The sequence below is a fragment of the Pituophis catenifer genome, unplaced genomic scaffold (genome assembly GCF_029215685.1).
Source record: "Pituophis catenifer annectens isolate HBS135680 unplaced genomic scaffold, rPitCat1.0.hap2 SCAF_4, whole genome shotgun sequence".
Lineage (NCBI taxonomy): Eukaryota > Metazoa > Chordata > Lepidosauria > Squamata > Colubridae > Pituophis > Pituophis catenifer.
Genome location: NW_027256884.1, coordinates 63,328,482 through 63,347,111, shown reverse-complemented (window position 1 = coordinate 63,347,111; position 18,630 = coordinate 63,328,482). Strand labels below are relative to the sequence as shown.

The 18,630-nt window shown below is 42.7% G+C and overlaps 1 protein-coding gene across 9 annotated transcripts in view; it reads left to right on the top strand.

Moving 5' to 3' along the window:
- The window catches only part of DMD (dystrophin), a 2,096,968-nt gene that overhangs the window by 1,472,328 nt on the left and 606,010 nt on the right, over positions 1-18,630 (top strand). For all 9 annotated transcript variants that reach the window (XM_070944209.1, XM_070944203.1, XM_070944204.1 and 6 more), the window contains one exon: positions 1,931-2,142. In XM_070944209.1, the coding sequence (XP_070800310.1) occupies positions 1,931-2,142 (212 nt within the window). The remainder of the gene's footprint in view (positions 1-1,930; positions 2,143-18,630) is intronic.

Here is an 18,630-nt window from a genome sequence, read left to right as displayed (position 1 = left end):
CAAAAAATTGCAATAAATCTTCTTCAATAAGCGAAGTCTCTCCTTCAGCTTGTGGCTGTTTACCTTCCTTCTGTCCCTGTATTGCCAGCTCTTCTTTTTTTCTCCTCATTTCCGGAGATGGTGGGCATCCAGCCTTTAATACATTAGTATGAAAATCTTTTGCCTTCCAAATTGTGTTAAGATGATACCTTTCTCCCAAGTAATTCACTACTAGTCCAGCTGGAACATCCCATCTAAATTGGATCTGTCGATTTCTAAGTTCATCCACCAAAAAAGTAAACTCTTTTCTGTTTCTCAACATTTTTGGGGGGATTTCTTTCAGTACTAAAACCTCTTGTCCTGCCAATTGGAGTTTATTTTTATAGAAGGCTTGTAAAATTTCATTTCGGATCCTCCTCGTTGTAAAATAAATCACAATATCTCTTGGCAATTGTTTCTGTCTGGCAAACCAGGAATTAACGCGATATATTTTGTCAATTTGCAATGAAAATCTGCTTGTTGCTCTCCAGTTATCTTTACAAACACCTCTGCAAAGATCTCTCTCAAATTCTCTCGATTGTGCTCTCTCAAACCTCTTACTCTCAGGGCAAACTCCATCGCTCTATATTGTAACATCACCACTTCATCGTCTACCCTATCCATCTTGATCTGAACTTCATACATTTAATTTTCCAAATTCACATTAGACTGATTAATTTCTTCTACCCTTTCATCCAACAATTCAATGTGTTTTGCCAGACCCTGAAATGCCATTACAATATCTTCTCTTATTTCCTTATTCCAAGTTTGGATAACCTCCTTAATTTCAGCCATCTCATCAGACACTCCCTTAATTTTTCCCTCTAAAACAGAGGTTTGCTGCTTAAAAGCCTCCTGTAAAGACTCTTGTAAAGCTTCCAAAGTCAATATTTGTGGATTTGAAGTAGACAAAGATTGTAGTTTTGATGGTTGTGCTGGCGATCCTCCAACACTTTTAAAAGAGCCGGGTTTTATTTGCTTAGAAGCCATTTTTAACTTTCAATTTATACTTCTTGCAGCAACCAAATCAATAAGTCCAATTGTTTTTAAATCTTTTGTAAATATTGTAGTTTATTTAAAGTCCACACTGTAATCTTTCCACTTTAAATCTTTCTTTCTTTAATATAGAATCCAATAATCTTGAACAGCCTTAAAAGTGCTAACAGTGTTAACAATCACTTTCACTATAACTTTGAGGTTCCTTTTGTAATCCTACCTCTAATTTCCTGAATTCCTCCTCTAGGTTTTTCTGTCATGGTTTCTTCTTTTTGTTTTCTTTCGCCATATAAACAATCACAATACCTCTCATATATTTATTTATTTATTTATTTATTTATTTATTTATTTATTTATTTATTTATTGGTTCAATTTATATGCCGCCCTTTTCCAGAGACTCAAGGCAGCTTACAATGCGTTAAGCAATAGCCTTCATACTTTTGTATATACCTGCTTAGTAGGGCTTTCGCCCCCCCCCCAGCGGTGTTCTTTTTTATACAAAGTCAGCTTATTGCCCCCACAAACTGGGTCCTCATTTTACCTACCTTGAAAGGATGGAAGGCTGAGTCAACCTTGAGCCTGGTGAAATTTGAACTTGCAGTAATTGCAGGCAGCTGGTGTTACTTAACAGTGCTTTAGTCTGCTGTGCCACCAAGACTCTTAGAATTCTCTCTCTCTCCCTCTCTCCACCCCCCCCTCTCTCTCTCTGTATCTTAAGAGAATGGGAAGTATTTTTCTCTATATATGCCTTAGCGGTGTCCCATAGGTTTTGTAAATTTGTATCTTTTTTTTCGTTTTTTTAAAAGAAAAAATGCATTTGTTCTTCCATCTTCTTTTTAACTTCTATTTTAATTCACTGAAATAAGTATTTGAAAATAAAGAGACATATTTTATTTTTGCCTTTATTTCCCACAGTTGAAGAAATACAAAACCAGTGGGATGAAGTGCAAGGTCACATTCAGAACCGAAGACAACAGTTACATGAAATGTTGAAAGATTCAACACAATGGTTGGAAGCAAAGCAAGAAGCTGAGCAAAGACTAAAATGTGCCAAAATGAAGGTTGGAACATGGAAGGAGATTTCTTATACAGTGGAAGGACTAAAGAAACAGAATGCTGAACTCAAGGTACTAGTGATAAATCAGAAAATAGAAATAGTATAAATTAAAAACAAAACTGTCCCAAACAAGTGTTTAAATCTTACTGAAAATTAATTTAAATTAAAATAAAGAATAGCTTTCATATTTCCTCTGCCTGTGACAACATACTTCCCTAAAATGTATTTTGTACTATATTATCGTTCAATATTTATTTGGTTTGCATTACAATGTATATGTACATTTTTTGATTAAGCAACAATGGCTATTAATGAAAAGAGATAAAATACATCCAAAGGCAAGCAGAGAACATTCAGGAAATACCTAGTAAAGTCAGATTTATGCATTCCAATAAAGAATCTTTAACTAGTTTGTGATATATCTTCATAGTATCTAATTTGTAACTATTTATAAATCTATTTCAATGAGAAATAGTATGTTCATCCAAGTAACAAGTATAGTTGTTTACTAATTCATAGAATGTTTCATTGTGATATGGCTAAATTATTAAAGGAAAGAGGCATATGTTCTTACAATCATATAGAAAAAGATCAGAGTAAAACATAGCTATATTAGGTAAAATTAACCAGAAAAAAAAATGAAACCAAGGATACATTGGAAAACAAAATTCTAGAAAATGCAAAATTGGCAGATCTAGTCAGGACAAGAACACCAGCGATCTAGAGTACGGGTTCCAATCCTGGCAACTTTAAGACTTGTGGACTTCAACTCTCAAAATTCCTAAGACAGATTGCAGTCTTTGGCAGCAGGGAAACAGTGAATTTAGATATCTCTAAATTAATTCAGTTATTAAAAACAATCTCCTTCCAAAGAAAGTCAACACTAATAATTGCTATGTCAACAGGATTTTATTTAAAGGATTAAAGCTACTAGCATCCTATAATACTTATATGTAGCACTGCATTAGTTCATTTCTTATATATTATTCAGTTGAGTAATACTAGACTACAAAGAAACTTTATCCTGTTTTTAAAATTTATTCTAATGGGAAGACTATTTATGCAGATTTTTTCTGTAAAGGCATTGTTTTCAATTCATCTCAGATTTATATTTTAAAAAAATTGTGAAACTATGTCAACAGAACTGCTTATATTTTTCTCTACTTCATTGAATGATTGCGGAAGAGAGATAAAATACATTATTGTAAATACTACATAGCCCTTCCTAAGGGAAGGAAAAGAAAAGAAAAGAAAGAAGGGGAAAACATACTTAAGAGCTAAATGATGTCTGAAAGTAAAAGGTGAGTGCAGAAAAGGAAGAAAAATGTGTCATTAGTTTAATTATAAAAGCTATTATATGAAATCATATAAAACAGAAAATAATGGGACTCTTAATAGGTTGGCTGATAAAACACTATCATTGTGATCTCCATTTAGCTCAGGGACATTGGAAGTGTTGACTGAAGATTGGAAGCCTTTTAAAGTTTTTCAAAAGATTATTTTGACAGACAAAGAGAGAATAAGGCTTTTATTCCCTTACTAAACATTAAAACTGATACTCCTGTTTAGTAATGTCAATGAATTTAATAGATAAAGTATTGAAGTTAATTTTGAGAAGCAGCACTTTAAAAATATCCTTGTAATGGATTCAGAACGTCCATTAAATAATGTCCCTGAGAAGGGATTACAAAGTTATTTAAATATAGTAAAAAAGTGTTAGTAAAAGTTTACAGGTCATTACTTCATTCTATCAATAAAGTAACCATATGAATTGTTAATACCAGTTTATAATGCCTTAGCAAGACCACACTGGAAATATTACATCCAGTTTTGGTCGCCGCAATATAAAAAGATGTTGTCAGGCTTGCCTCCGCTCAAAGCTCAAGAAAGAAAAACCCCAACTCCATGTTTGTAGAGAAAGGTACTTTTACTGAGTATGAACTGAATGCAGCAAAAGAAAAGCAAAGTCTGAGGCAATAGGTGCAAAAATTACATATTGAAATCAACCCTCAAATCCCTCCCCCACAGTCCCAAGCAAATGTCCAATCCACATCTCCCTAAGGTGTCATGTGGGGTACTTCTTTAGGCAGCCCCATCTATCTGGTATGTCAGAACGGTTGACCTTGGCAGTGATCAGTTCTCTCTTCAGCTGCTTAAAAGGCAGCTTAAAAGATGTTTTTGAGACATCTCCACCAACTCACTTCCCCCCCTCCCAAATACCATCAATACCTCCCCCCTCCTGTTACAATGGCAGCCGAAAGCAAGTAAGCAGCATGAGGCTGACATTTGGCCCTCCTGCAGAATTTAATTTAATTTAATTTAATTTAATTTAATTTAATTTAATTTAATTTAATTTAATTTAATTATTTAATTTTATTTAATTTAATTTTATTTAATTTAATTTAATTTAATTTAATTTAATTTAATTTAATTTAATTTAATTTAATTTAATTTAATTTAATTTAATTTAATTAATTTAATTTATTCAATTTATATGCCGCCCCTCTCCAAAGACTCAGGGCGGCTCACAATACATTAAAAAAAAAATCATTATAAAAAAACATTTAAAAATTAAAAACATTAAAAACATTAAAAACTCATTCACGCCATTCATGGCCGGATCTTGCCAGAACAAAATACAGAGTATAACAATAGGGTTGCAATTGGTGCACCAGGCGAACCTGTGCAAAGGTCCCCCTAGCCACAGCTGTCAGATGTTGCTCTAATCTTAGTTGTTAGTCTAGGAGGACACCCAAATTGCAAGCCCATTCTGAGGGGGACAATTTCTCCCCCCCCCGCCAGAACCAAGGATGGACAATCAACATAGTCTTTAGGAGGCAATACCCACAGCTACTCAGTCTTGTCTGGGTTAAGTCTGAGCCTGTTGACTCCCATCCAGACCCTCACAGCCTCCAGGCACCGGCACATCACATCCACCGCATCACTGAATTGACACAGGGTAGAGATATACAGCTATACAGTATCATCCGTGTATTGCTGATACCTCACCCCGTGTCGTCGGATGATGTCACCCAGCGGCTTCATTTAGATGTTAAATAGGAGGGGAGAGAGGACCGAGCCCTGAGGCACCCCACAAACGAGGGGCCTAGGGGTCGACCTCTGTCCTCCTACCAACACTGACTGTGATCGACCAGAGAGATAGGAGGAGAACCACCATAACACGGTGCCTCCCACTCCCAGCTCCCTTAGTCGTCCCAGAAGGATACCATGGTCAATGGTATCAAAAGCCGCTGAGAGGTCAAGTAGCACCAAGTTGGAGGAATGACCCCCATCTCGGGCTCGCCAGAGATCATCCATCAGTGTGACCAAAGCAGTTTCCGTGCTGTAGCCAGGCCTGAAGCCAGACTGAAAAGGGTCTAGATCGAAGGTCTGTTACTCCCCATCGAAGGATGGGGAGTAACAGGTCGAAGCCTGTTACTCCCCATCCAGATCCGCACAGCCTCCAGGCACCGGGACATCACTTCAAGGGCATCGTTGGGATGGCCTGGGGTGGAGATGTACAGCTGCGTATTATCAGCGTACTGATGGAACTCCACCCCAAAGCCACGGATGATCTCACCCAGCGGCTTCACATAAATGTTGAACAGAAGGGGCGAGAGGACCGACCCCTGAGGCACCCCACAAACAAGGCACCTCGGGGTCGACCTCTGCCCCCCTGCCAACACCAACTGCGACCAGTTGGAGAGATAGGAGAAGCACCGCAGAACGGTGCCCCCCACTCCCAACCCCTCCAACCGGCGCAGCAGGATACCATGGTCGATGGTATCAAAAACCGCTGAGAGATATAACAGGACCAGGATAGAGGAGCAACCCCTATCCCGAGCCCTCCAGAGATCATCCACCAACACGACCAATGCCGTTTTTGTGCTGTGCCCAGGCCTGAAGCCGGACTGGAGCGGATCCAGATAGACAGCTTCATCCAGGTACTGGGGGAGCTGTCACGCCACCACACTCTCAACAACCTTCGCCAAGAAGGGAAGGTTGGAGACTGGACGGTAGTTAGCCAAAACAGCCGGATCCAGAGCAGGCTTCTTGAGGAGGGGCCTCACCACCACCTCTTTCAAGGCGGATGGCAAGACACCCTCACTCAAGGAAGCATTGATAATCCCCTGGAGCCAGCCTCGCATAACCTCCTGGGAGGCCAGCACCAACCAGGAGGGACATGGGTCCAATAAACAAGTGGCCACGTTCAGCCACCTCAGTATCCTGTCCACGTCCTCGGGAGCAACAGGGTCGAACTCCTCCCAAATGGCAGTCTCAAGACCGACACCCATCATCCCATCTGTACCTACCCAGTCAGAGACCAATCCTTCCCGAATCTGAGTGATTTTATCATGCAGATACTGGACAAAATCCTCAGCACGACCCTGCAAGGGATCCTCCCGCGCTCCCAGATGGAGGAGGGAGTGGGTCACCCTAAACAGGGCAGCCGGGCGATTATCTGCCGATGTGATAAGAGCAGAAAAATAGTTACATTTTGCCGCTTTTATCGCCACTAGGTAAGTCTTAATATGAGATCTTACCAGTGTTCGGTCAGATTCGGAGCAACTAGATCTCCAACTGCTCTCTAGGTTTCTTTTCTGGCGCTTCTCCCTCAACTCCTCGGAGAATCAAGGAGCCAGGTAGACTCAGCGACAGGTCAGAGGCCGCACAGGCACGACTCGGTCCAAAGCGTCGGCGGCCGCCCTATCCCAGGCGGCCACCAGCTCCTCAGCCGAGCCATGAGTCAGAGCCTCAGGAAATGGCCCAAGCTCCATCTGGAACCTATCAGGATCCATCAGGCACCTGGGGCGGAACCATCTGGTCTGTTCCGCCTCCCTGCGGCAGGGTGTGGCGGTTAGAAAGACAAGCCTAAGAAGGGAATGATCCGACCATGACAAGGGCTCAATCACTATCTCCCCTATCTCGAGATCATTCATCCACTGCCCAGAGACAAAAATCAAGTCCAGAGTGTGTCCTCCCATGTGCATGGGTCCATAAATTAATTGGGTCAGGTCCATGGCCGTCATGGAAGCCATGAACTGCTGAGCCGCCTCAGACGCTTCACATCCGGCTATCTGAGGTACAGTGCCTCCCTTGGGGTGAGACCTTCCTTTACTAGAACCGCCACCCCCCCCACCCCTCCCTTGGGACCTCGGTTGATGGAATGCATGGAAACCCGGAGGACATATCTCAACGAGGGGGACCCCCCCCTCCTGGCCCAACCAGGTCTCCATAATACCTACCAGGTCCGCACCCCCCTCCTGAACCAGATCACAAATGAGGGGGGCTTTATTTACCACAGACCTGGCATTGCACAACATCAACCAAAGGCCCAGGGCCTGAGGATCTGAACAACCCGGGGTGCGAGACGAGCATTGAGGGCCGGAGCACGCAAACGCTCGCAGATAGTGAGTGCATCCTCCCCTAACATGATATGGCCCCCTGCTCCTGCCATATATGCCCCTCCCACCCACGATGTCAATGGCAATGCCCTCCCCAATATAGGAACTAGCCCCCCCCAGAATAAACTATTTAGCCAATGTTCTCGCTGAGGGAAATTTTGAACGGGGTACAAAGTGCACTTGTTTGGAGAACAAGTCCGTAATCACTCAAATGACTGTATATCCATTACTTTTGGGTAAATAAAATCCATGGATATCTCCTTCCACAGAGACCCTGGTCTGGCCACCGTCTGGAGTAACCCAGGTGGTTTCCCTGGCGGCCTCTTTGCCGAAGCACATACCGGGCAGCTAGCGACATATGCCTCAATATCCCTTTTTAGGGAAGGCCACCAAAATTGTCTTTTGACCAAATGTAGTCTTAACAAACCCAAAATGTCCGGCCACTTTGGCATCATGGGACTGATGTAGCACTGCCCCCCTCAGACTGGTCGGGACATACAACTTAGCCCACACCCATGCAAGACCATCACGAACAGTACACTTGTTGCTGTGAGAGGTGAACCAGTCATCAGTTTGTAGTGCTTCTTTTAACTGCTCTCTTAAACTAGTGGGTAGGTCCGGGTCTCCTCTCATCTGGGCTCTGGTAACAACAGGAGCTGCCAACTGCTTCGAAGGGATAATTGGGCGGACCACCTCTAGATATGTGCCATTGTATTGAGGCAGACGCAAGAGGGCATCAGCCATAAAGTTCTTTCCTCCCAGTAGGTATCGCAAAGAGAAATTGAAGCAACTGAAGTGCTGTGCTCACCAGACCTGTTTTGGTGACAATTTCCGAGGAGTTTTTAGGGCTTCTAAATTTTTATGGTCTGTCCACACCTCAAAAGGGTGTTTTGCCCCTTCAAGGAAATGCCTCCAGGTTAGCAAGGCCCAGTGGACAGCAAAAGCTTCCTTCTCCCAAATCACCCATCTCTGTTCAGTCTCAGACAGTTTGCAGGAGGTATAAGCACAGGGTTGTAGAGACCCATCAGCATTTGCTTGAAGTAACACTGCTCTGACAGCTACATCACTTGCATCAGCCTGGACGATGAAAGGGGCCTCCATGTCAGGGTGCTTCAGGACTGGCTCAGCAGCAAACAATTGCTTTAGTTTCTCAAAAGCCACCTGACATTCCATGGTCCATTCGAGCAGCCTACTGGGCTTTGGCCTGGCTTCCCCCTTTATTTTCAGGAGGTTGGTAATGGGCAAGGCAATCTGGGCAAATGTTGGAATAAACTGCCGATAGAAGTTAGCAACGCCTAAGAAGCTTTGTAGCTGCTTGTGGATGCGGGGGGGGGGAGTGCCCACTCCAGGACCGCCCGGACTTTCTCTGGATCCATTTCATGAGATATGCAGTAACCCAAATAGTCAATCTTACCTAATGGAATTCACATTTTGACAATTTAGCGTACAGTTCAGCTGCTCTGAGATTTTTCAGAATGGACCGCACCAGTTTCACGTGTTCGTCCATGGTCTCCATAGATAAGAATGTCATTGAGGTAGAACAGAACCCCCTTGTAAAGATGCTCATGTAACACCTCATTGATCAATTGCATGGACACTGCGGGGGGGGGGGGCTGTAGCCCAAAGGGGAGCACCCTAAATTGAAAGCAACCCAAGGGGCAATTGAAAGCAGTTTTCCACTCATCCCCCTCCTTAATCCAGACCCTGCAGTAAGCCTCTCTCAAATCCAGTTTAGAGAAGATCTTCCCCCTTGCCAGGTTAGCTAGCATATATTTCATAAGGGGTAGTTGGTAGACATTTCCCACACAAATCGCGTTCAGATTCTTATAGTTGACACACAAGTGAAGGGAGCCATCTTTCTTTTCCCAAAACAAGACCGGGGCAGCCACTTGCGGCCTCACTGGTTGGATGAAGCCTCATTTTAGGTTTTTATCAATAAAGTTCCTCAGCTCCTCCAGCTCATGTGGGGTCATGGAATAGATATTTGGCTTAGGGAGCTTCACCCCTGGGAGGATCTCTATGCCACAGTCAATGGGTCGGTGGGGTGGGAGCACATCTGACACCTTCTCACTGAAAGCCCCCCCAAGGTCTCAATATTCCTTAGGGATTTTCTCCTCCCCCACAACATGTTTGCTCACCACCGCTGCCCACTCCTTTGCAGCTTTGGCCATGCAAAAAGGTTTGCCCCCTTCCTCCCCCAGGGGGACGGAGGGGATGCATAACCACCCCGTCCTCCAGTTCACCTGGGGGTTCCATTTCCGTAGCCAAGGCAGTCCAAGCAAAAGGATTGTTCCATGCCAGGGCCACGATAAAACTCAAGACCTCTCGGTGGTCCCCCATCCACATTTCAATCAGTTCGGTCACAAAGTAGGCTGCCCCCCCTACAAATGACCCATCCAACTGGCAAAATGCGATGGGCACTTTCAGGGCTTTTAGTCTCAGTCCCAGTTTGTCCACCACCTCAGGTCTGATGACACACCTGGTGCATCCAGAGTCTATGAGGGCTAGCATCTTCCCCTGGGTCCCGGAAGAAAGCACCTTTAGTTCAACTGGGATGGTCATGGGGCCCCCACACTGACTTATCAGGGGGTCATCATCGGAGTCAGTTTTGACATCGCTGTCATCTGTGGTGGTCGGAGTTCCCAACTTCCCCAGGCCTGGGGAAGCTAACTCAATGACTTCCACCCTTTCAGAACCGTCTCACGATTCTTTGCTGGAGGCCGGTCAGTTTTCTTCCCACCAGCAGGGGTCAGCTTGGAACCAGGCTTGGAGAAACAATCAGCAGCCCGGTGGCCCTCTTTCCCACATAGGAAGCATACTGTGGATTTCGGCATCATTGTTGACTCTCCTTTGGATGCTCTAGGGCCTTCTTTCTGGGGGGCAGGGGATGACTTGTTACAGACATGGCTCCCCTAACAATCCCTGATCAGGTCAATTTCCACATCGGCTGCCATCACGTACCAGTGTTGCAGGTCTCGGGGGGCCCCATGGGAGCAGCATGTCCTGTAGACATCCTCATTGAGGCCATCCTTATAACATTCCATCAGGGCTTCCTGGGACCACCCCCTCATGTGGCGCACCAGCTCATGAAACTCCTGGGTGTATTCAGCCACCAATCTCCGCCCTTGATTTATCAATTTCATCCTGATTCTGGCCTTTTGCTCAGCTAGGGGTTCCTTGAAGTGGCCTCTGAGTTCCATCATGAACTGGTCATAATTCCTCAGCAGGAGAGAATTCTCATCATGGAGGCCCACCCACCAGTCAGCAGCCATCCCCTCCAGGGCCATCGTGAAGCATCTCACACCGGCAGCATCCAATGGGAAATCCTCCCCATACTCCTCCATGTGGTTCCACACTTGGGACAGGAAGAATGCCAATCTCTTGGGGTCCCCTCCGTATTTTACATTAAGCGGAGGAACCTTTGGAATTCGATGCCTCCCTGTTCCTGCCCCCCCCATAGGGAGGCCCTGGGCTGCAGCCACAGCTTGAGCCCCAGCAGTTTGTTCTCTCTCTGGATGAACCCTGGGAACCTCTTCTGCTCTTGCTGCAACTTCTGCTTCCCCCCCCCCCGGATGTTCAGTCTCTCTCCGGGCCAGCAATCCATACTTTTCATGGGCTTTCCAACTTTCAAAAGCCTCTTTCAGGAGTTGCATGGCTTGAGTCAGCAGGAGGTCTTCTCTGTCTTGTTCCTGCCAAGCTGCCTCTCCCCACTGGTGTCTGGTAACTGTCACCCCTGAGGGGATTTCCTCTGAAGGATCCATCCTCCCCATGCCCAGTGACCACTTAGCTCTGGCTGGCTTTTCTTCAAGCTGTAATTCAGACATCCAGTCCGAAACCTCCCCACCTTGCTTGGATAAGAGAGGGGTGGACCCAGTGGCTCCCATGTCCTCTTGTTCACTGTCTTGATCAGACATTCTTGGCTCAGCCTCCATGGTAGAGTTTTCTCTGGGATGGCTGTTAAAGCAGACTTTGTTTAATGTTAAGCTTGCCTCCATTCAAAGCTCAAGAAAGAAAAACCCCAACTCCATGTTTGTAGAGAAAGGTACTTTTACTGAGTATGAACTGAATGCAGTGAAAGAAAAGCAAAGTCTGAGGCAATAGGCGTGAAAATTACATATTGAAAGCATCCCCCAAATCCCTCCCCCCACAGTCCCAAGGCAAATGTCCAATCCACATCTTCCCAAGGTGTCATGTGGGATACTTCTTTAGGCAGCCCCATCTATCTGGTATGTCGGAATGGTTGACCTTGGCAGTTATCAGTTCTCTCTTCAGCTGTTAAAAAGACAGTGCAAATTTCTCTCCCTTTTTTCAGACATCTCTACCAGCCCACTCCCCCCTCCCAAATACCATCAATACCTTCCCCTTCCCATTACAATGGCAGCTGAAAGCAAGCAAGCAGCATGAGGCTGACAGATGTTGAGACTTTAGAAAGAGTGCAGAGAAGAGCAACAAATGATTAGGGGACTGGAACCTAAAACATATGAAGTGTCAGCCGTGGAGGCTATCTTTTTCTTTTGATCATTAGGGCTGCCACATTTAGTGCTGTGGGAAACTGGGAGGGGGGATTGCATGGAGTGGTGGAGATATCTAGCCATAATAACAGTGGTGGGTTGCTACTGGTTTGACCCGGTTCTACCAAATAAGTAGTAACTTTACGAAGTAGTTCTCCAAATCGGTAGTAACGGCAGCCAGGCCATGCCCCCGAACCAGTTCCCCAGTCGCTGCTTGCTCGCCCACCTGAAGCTGACCGGAGCAAAGAAGCCTCTCAGCCGCCTGGCCGCAGGGTGCTGAAAAGTCCTTCAGCTGGTGAGAAGAAAGCTGCACATGCGCGAAGATGGTGGCAATGACTGGAGGTCTTTCCTGCGTTGTGCGCCAGTGGCCAAGTTCAGCACTGGCGCAGTCCCTTCACACAGGGTTGCTTTTCTCCGCGCTCGAGAAAGATCAAAAGGCGCGGAGTAGCCTTTAATGACAAAGTCGCCTAGACGAGGTAAAAGAAAACAAACCACTGAGGGAAGGAGCCCACAGAAGCTGCTGGCATTGCAGCCGCCCCCCCGTCCCTGCAGCTTGGAGCTACAAGCAGAAGAGGTCCTCAGCTGTTGCGAAGAAACTGTAGCTCTGGGTGCGCCACGCCCGCTTCTTTCTCTTTGAGAGCCACTTTGCAAACAAGGTGCAACAGCTGAGGACGGAAGAGTTCGCTCAGGAGCAACGCCAGCAAGGAAGACAGCTGGGTTGGAAGGAGATGTAGCCCGAGCTCTCTGGGATGGGTAAACAAGTGTGGGGAGGCGAAGGGGAGTGGACTTGGCCCTCCGCATGTTGCACCCCCCTCCCAGCCTCCGCTTGCGCCTCCGTGCCACCAGCATCTCCCGAAGCCGCCGCCCTTGGAGCCGCGACAGGGACTGGGGCAGCCCGGTAGCAGCCATGAGCCATACTTTCCTCTAAGCGCTGTGGGCGGCAGAGGGAAACAGGTGCTTCTCTGTGAGACTTGGAGGAAAGCACAGCTCATGGCTGCTAAAGCACCTCAATCAGCTACAGCCCAGACAAGCTGAGGAACTGCGGGGAGCCTCCTGTATGTTGCACCCCACTCCCAGCCTTCGCCTATGCCTCCATGCTGCCAGCATCTCCCGAAGCCGCCGCCCTTGGAGCCGCGACAGGGATGGGGGCAGCCCAGTAAGCTGGGTGCCCGAAAATGGTACGGAGGTGCAGGGAGAAGGCTGGGAGGGGGTGCAACACACGGGAGGCTCCCTGCAGTTCCTTTGCTCATCTGGGCTGCAGCTGAGTCCGCTGCCCTGAGCTGGCAGAGTGGGTTGCTCCGGCTGCAACCACAAGGAAGGCCTGTCAGAGGCGAGAAGGGGCACTTTTCGGCCAGGAAGGGCAATGGAGGGAAAGCCGAGATGACCACCGCCACCCCACGCATCCCAACCTGGATATGGGGTCAGAGTTTCAAAGTTTTGAAAAAAAAGTTTCAAAAAGTCCCCAAAATTTTAGCCACCTTTTCGGTAGGCATGGCTTGGGGGGGGTCATGTGACTGAGTGCATGAGTGATGTCATGTTGGCCACGCCCAATTAGTTGCCCCCCCAGCCATACCCACCGAACTGGTAGTAAAAATTTTTAGAACCCACAACATTCTTCTCTCTGAGAGTCAAAGATGTTCAGCCTGCACCTGGAGAAGTGTGACTGGGAGGCATCTCCAGTTTGGATGGTGCATTGATTGGACCATGTGATGGACATGTGGGTGCAGGGGAAGGGACTTGGACTTTCTTTTGGGTGGGGAAAACCTGGAAGCTTTCAGATTCGGGTTTTCCCAGATGTGCCAATATGACATCTCTAATAAAATGGAACTTCGAGGAACTTCTAGCCTCAGAGTCTTCTTTCATTGGGGGTGTTACTTGGAACCCTGACATGAAGAATGGTTGCAGGAATTGGGTATGTCTAGTTTAATGAAAAGTAGGAATAGGGGCAACATGATAACAGTGAAATGGTATAAAGTTTCTTGCTTGAGCAGGGGGTTGAACTAAAAGACCTTCAAAGTCCCTTCCAATTCTGTTATTCTGTTATTCAATATTTATTTATTCTGTCCTTCAGTATTTTAAAAAAATCAAATTGGTGGTTTGACTACAAAAACAATGTAATAACTTCTCCCATCCAAAACTGAGTACTCTGAATGACTAAATTTCCAATAATACAGTATGTATGAGTGCAAATCAGCACATATAACTCTTATGGACATAATAGCAAGAGTGTGACAGGCCATAGTACTGAATTTAATAATTTAAACTTATTCAGATCTATAACACCTATCAAATCATATAATAGTTATTTATGCATTTGATGCTCAATTTCATGCACTGGTGTATTCTATGGGCATGTGTTTGTTATCAATACAAACAAGATTCACACAGGTGAATTCTTAATCTATATAGCAAAGAATTATGCAGACTGAAATTTACAAATTATTTCTTAAATTCTGCAAACTGTCATAATAGGAAATCAGTAAGTCTCCTACTTTCCTTCCATTTTTTTTCATTACTCAGCCAGTCCTAAGGCCAAATTTCAGGTGTCTATATTTTTAAAAAAATAAATAAAACCCTGTTCTATTTATTTATAATGTGTAATTTAGAAACTGGTTCATTAACACTTCCCCAGATAAAAAATAAATTGCTTTATCACTGCCATTAGTGGTACCTTATTCATTTGCTTACTGTGCATTTTCTAATCATATATAAATCAATCATTTTTATTATGGTCACAGACCATCATTACAAGTAAAAACATTAAAAGAACAGTAATAATAAAAAATAAAAAAACAGATAAAATAATGTATTACAGTTAATGGTGGATTATCAGTGGACAGTTACAGTCTGCCTAATTTTTCATACAATATAATAAAATTTGGCCACATTCAAAGAAAGTACTGTAAATCATTGTCATCATCATGAATGTTATTATTGGAAACTGTAAACCTGCCAAGCCATCTTTTCCCCTTAAAAGACCCTGGAATAAGGGCAAGAGATGATGGATAGATACAGAATACATCTTAATATGGGATCAGTTTTATTAAAGATTAGAAAATAGAGCTAGAAACTAGAAATTGGGAAAATGTTATTATGTATACTGTTACATGATATAAGTTACTATAATTACTATGTATAAGTAAATGTTAGAAGCTGAAAGACTACTATCATGTATGCTTAAATAGTAAAGAGTAAGATATGATGGATAAATACATAATACTTATTAATATGGGAATTATTGTATTAGGGGTTAGAAATAAGAGGTAGAAAGTAGAAATTGGGAAAACATTACTATGTATAGTGCTCAGTGGTGGGATTCAAAATTTTTTACTACTGGTTCTGTGGGCATGGCTTGGTGAACACAGCTTGGTGGGAGTGGCAGGGGAAGGATACTGTAAAATCACCATTCCCACCCCACTCCAGGAGAAAGATAGTGTAAAATCTCCATTTCCTCCCCACTCAAGGGGAAGGTTACTGCAAAATCCCCATTTCTTCTCGATCAGCTGGGACTCGGGAGGCAGAGAATAGATGAGGGTGGGGCCAGTCAGAGGTGGTATTTACCTGTTCTCTGAACTACTCAAAATTTCTGCTACCGTTCTTCAGAATTGGTCAGAACCTGCTGAATATTACCTCTGATACTGCTACAAAATATAATACATTTTTTTTATTAATAAGGTTTTATCTGGGAGTAGTATGTTATGTCAAACCAGCAATTAGGGATTGAAGGTTTCACTCAGTGTTGAAAAGTTTTACAAAAAGAAAATACAAAAATTTTTTTCCCCCTTTCATCCCACCCTCCCCCCCGACTTTCCAGAGCAAAATACAAGGTATTTCATTTAATCAAACATAAACTAGATTAATCTACATATCCTCAAAGTACTACCTCCCCCACTGAAACCTTAGCTCCACTACAGATAACCAAATACTTCTAATACTAACATTCATTCATAAGCTATTTGATAACTTCTGAGGAGATTGTTGCGGCAATTAAGCAGTTAAAAATAGGGAAAGCTCCAGGAACAGATGGACTAACAGCTGCTTATTATAAGAACTTACAGCTTGAAATGGTAGAGCCGCTTAGAACTCTATTTTGTAAAATTCAATCAGGGGGAGGAGTTCCACCCTCTTGGAAAACAGCTTTTGTTTCATTGATTCCGAAGGAAGATCAAAACTGTATCAAACCTGAAAATTTTAGGCCAATTTCACTTTTGAACACGGATTACAAAATTTTTGCTAAGATACTAAGAAAGTAAAAGAAACAATAAACATACTACGAGGGCAATTCAATATGTTAATGGCTGATCGAATAGATTAATGCCAGTTATGCAACAAGTTATTCACAATGACCAATCAGGCTTTATAAAAGGGAGACAGATTAAATATAATGTTAGGCAAATTATAAACTTATTGGAATATTTGGAGAAAAATAATCAGGTCCCTGCAGCGTTTATATTTGTGGATGCAGAGAAAGCATTTGATTGATTGAACTGGCAATTTTTGTTTAAAATAATAGAAAAAATGCACTTTGGGGAGCATTTCATACATTCAATTAGAGCAATATATCAGGAACAAACAGCACAAATAATAATTAATGGAGGTTTAACAGATGTGTTTAAAATTGAGAAAGGTACGAGGCAGGGTTGTCCTTTGTCGCCATTGTTGTTTATTTTAACTTTAGAAGTTTTGTTGAATAAGCTACGTGATTCTGACAAAATAAAAGGAATTGTAATTAGACAGCAGGATTATAGATTAAGAGCGTTTGCAGACGACCTGGTTCTTACTTTATCTCAACCCATAGAAGCGGCTCCCTATATGTTGGATATAGTAGCTGAATATGGTAAAGTATCTGGATTAAAAGTAAATCTACACAAGACAAAGATGATAACTAAAAATTTATCTATAACTCAAAGAGAAGAGTTAGGGAGGATAACGGGGTTTGAAGTAGTTAAAAAGGTTAAGTATTTAGGAGTATATACTGCAGCCTCAAATACAAAATTGTATAAAAATAATTATGAAATTCTTTGGCAAAAAGTACAGAAAGAAATGGAAAAATGGAAAAAGTTACAACTTTCACTACTGGGAAGGATAGCAGCAATAAAAATGAATGTATTACCTAGGTTTTTATTTTTGTTTCAAATGATACCAGTGCTTAAAAAAGATGGAAATCTGATGGAATGGCAGAAAGGGGTTAATACTTTTATTTGGGCTGGGAAGAAACCAAGAGTGAAACTGAAAATTATACAGGATATACGTGAGAGAGGAGGTCTTAAAATGCCTAACTTGAGATTGTACTATGAAGCAGCAGCTTTATCACAAATTAGTGACTGGTTTAACTTAACTGAAGAAAGAATGTTAAACATAGAAGGTTATGATTTATTATATGGATGGCATGCTTATTTGTTGTATGAAAAAAAAGTGGATAAAGTGTTTAAGGGTCATATACTCAGAAATGCATTGTTGAGGGTTTGGAACCTATATGGGCAAACCCCAGACATGTAATAGAAAATATAAGTACAGAGCAAAAAATAGAGGTGATTACCTATAAAGAGCTTCTTCTTTTGGAAAGGGGCAAGTTGCAATTGAAATCTCTAGATGAATTAAAAGAAGAAGGGATAATTTATACTTGGTTTCAGTATGGTCAGCTCCAAGCTAGATGGAGGGAGGATCAAAAAATTGGGGTTATGCAAAATGAAGAAAATTTGGTGAAACAGATTAGAGATCAAAGTCAGATGCATATTAAAAGGTTGTATAATGCATTACTGGAAATAGACTCAGAAACTGAATTGGTTAAGGATTGTATGATAAAATGGGCACAAAACTTTCAGGAACCAGTGATGATGGAAACGTGGGAAAAGATTTGGGTCAGAAATGTTAAATTTATGCAAGCACAAAATTTGAGAGAGAATTTTTATAAAATGTTTTATAGATGGCACTTAGATCCTAAGAAATTATCATGTATGTACTCGAATTTGCAAGCTAAATGTTGGAGATGTGAATGTAATGACACAATTTATTATCATATATGGTGGACTTGTAAAAAAGTCAAGGCATTTTGGATAAAAATTTGGTGGGTGATGCAGAACATTTTGAAAAGAAGGTTGAAATTTACTCCTCAATTGTTTCTATTGGGTATAATTACGGACTATACAGTTTCAGAGACTAAATTGATTTTGAACTTAATATCAGCAGCTAGGCTGCTGGTAGCGCAATATTGGAAGAAGGACTCTTTGCCTACTATTGAAGAGTGGATATTGAAAGTAACAAACCTAGTAGAAATGGCGAAAATCGCAGCGTACTTGAAGGACCACACGCAAGAAAGATATGTATCAGAATGGAGAAGATGGATTGATTATATTCAAAATAAGTATCAGACAAGAAAATATAATACATTTTAACTACAATGTATATGTAAATCTTAGAAATTGAAAGATTATTACTATGTATACCTAAATAATATTATTATTGTTACTAGTATTTTGTATAAAGCAAATTTTGTATAAAGCAAATTGACCCAGACAATATACTGTTCACTAAACACTTATATATGTTGAAGAAAAAAACCCATAAATTTTAAAAAAGAAAAGGACCCTGGAATAATTTTGTGTGAGTGAATCTCAGAACCTAGAAGTTTGATGGAGTTAT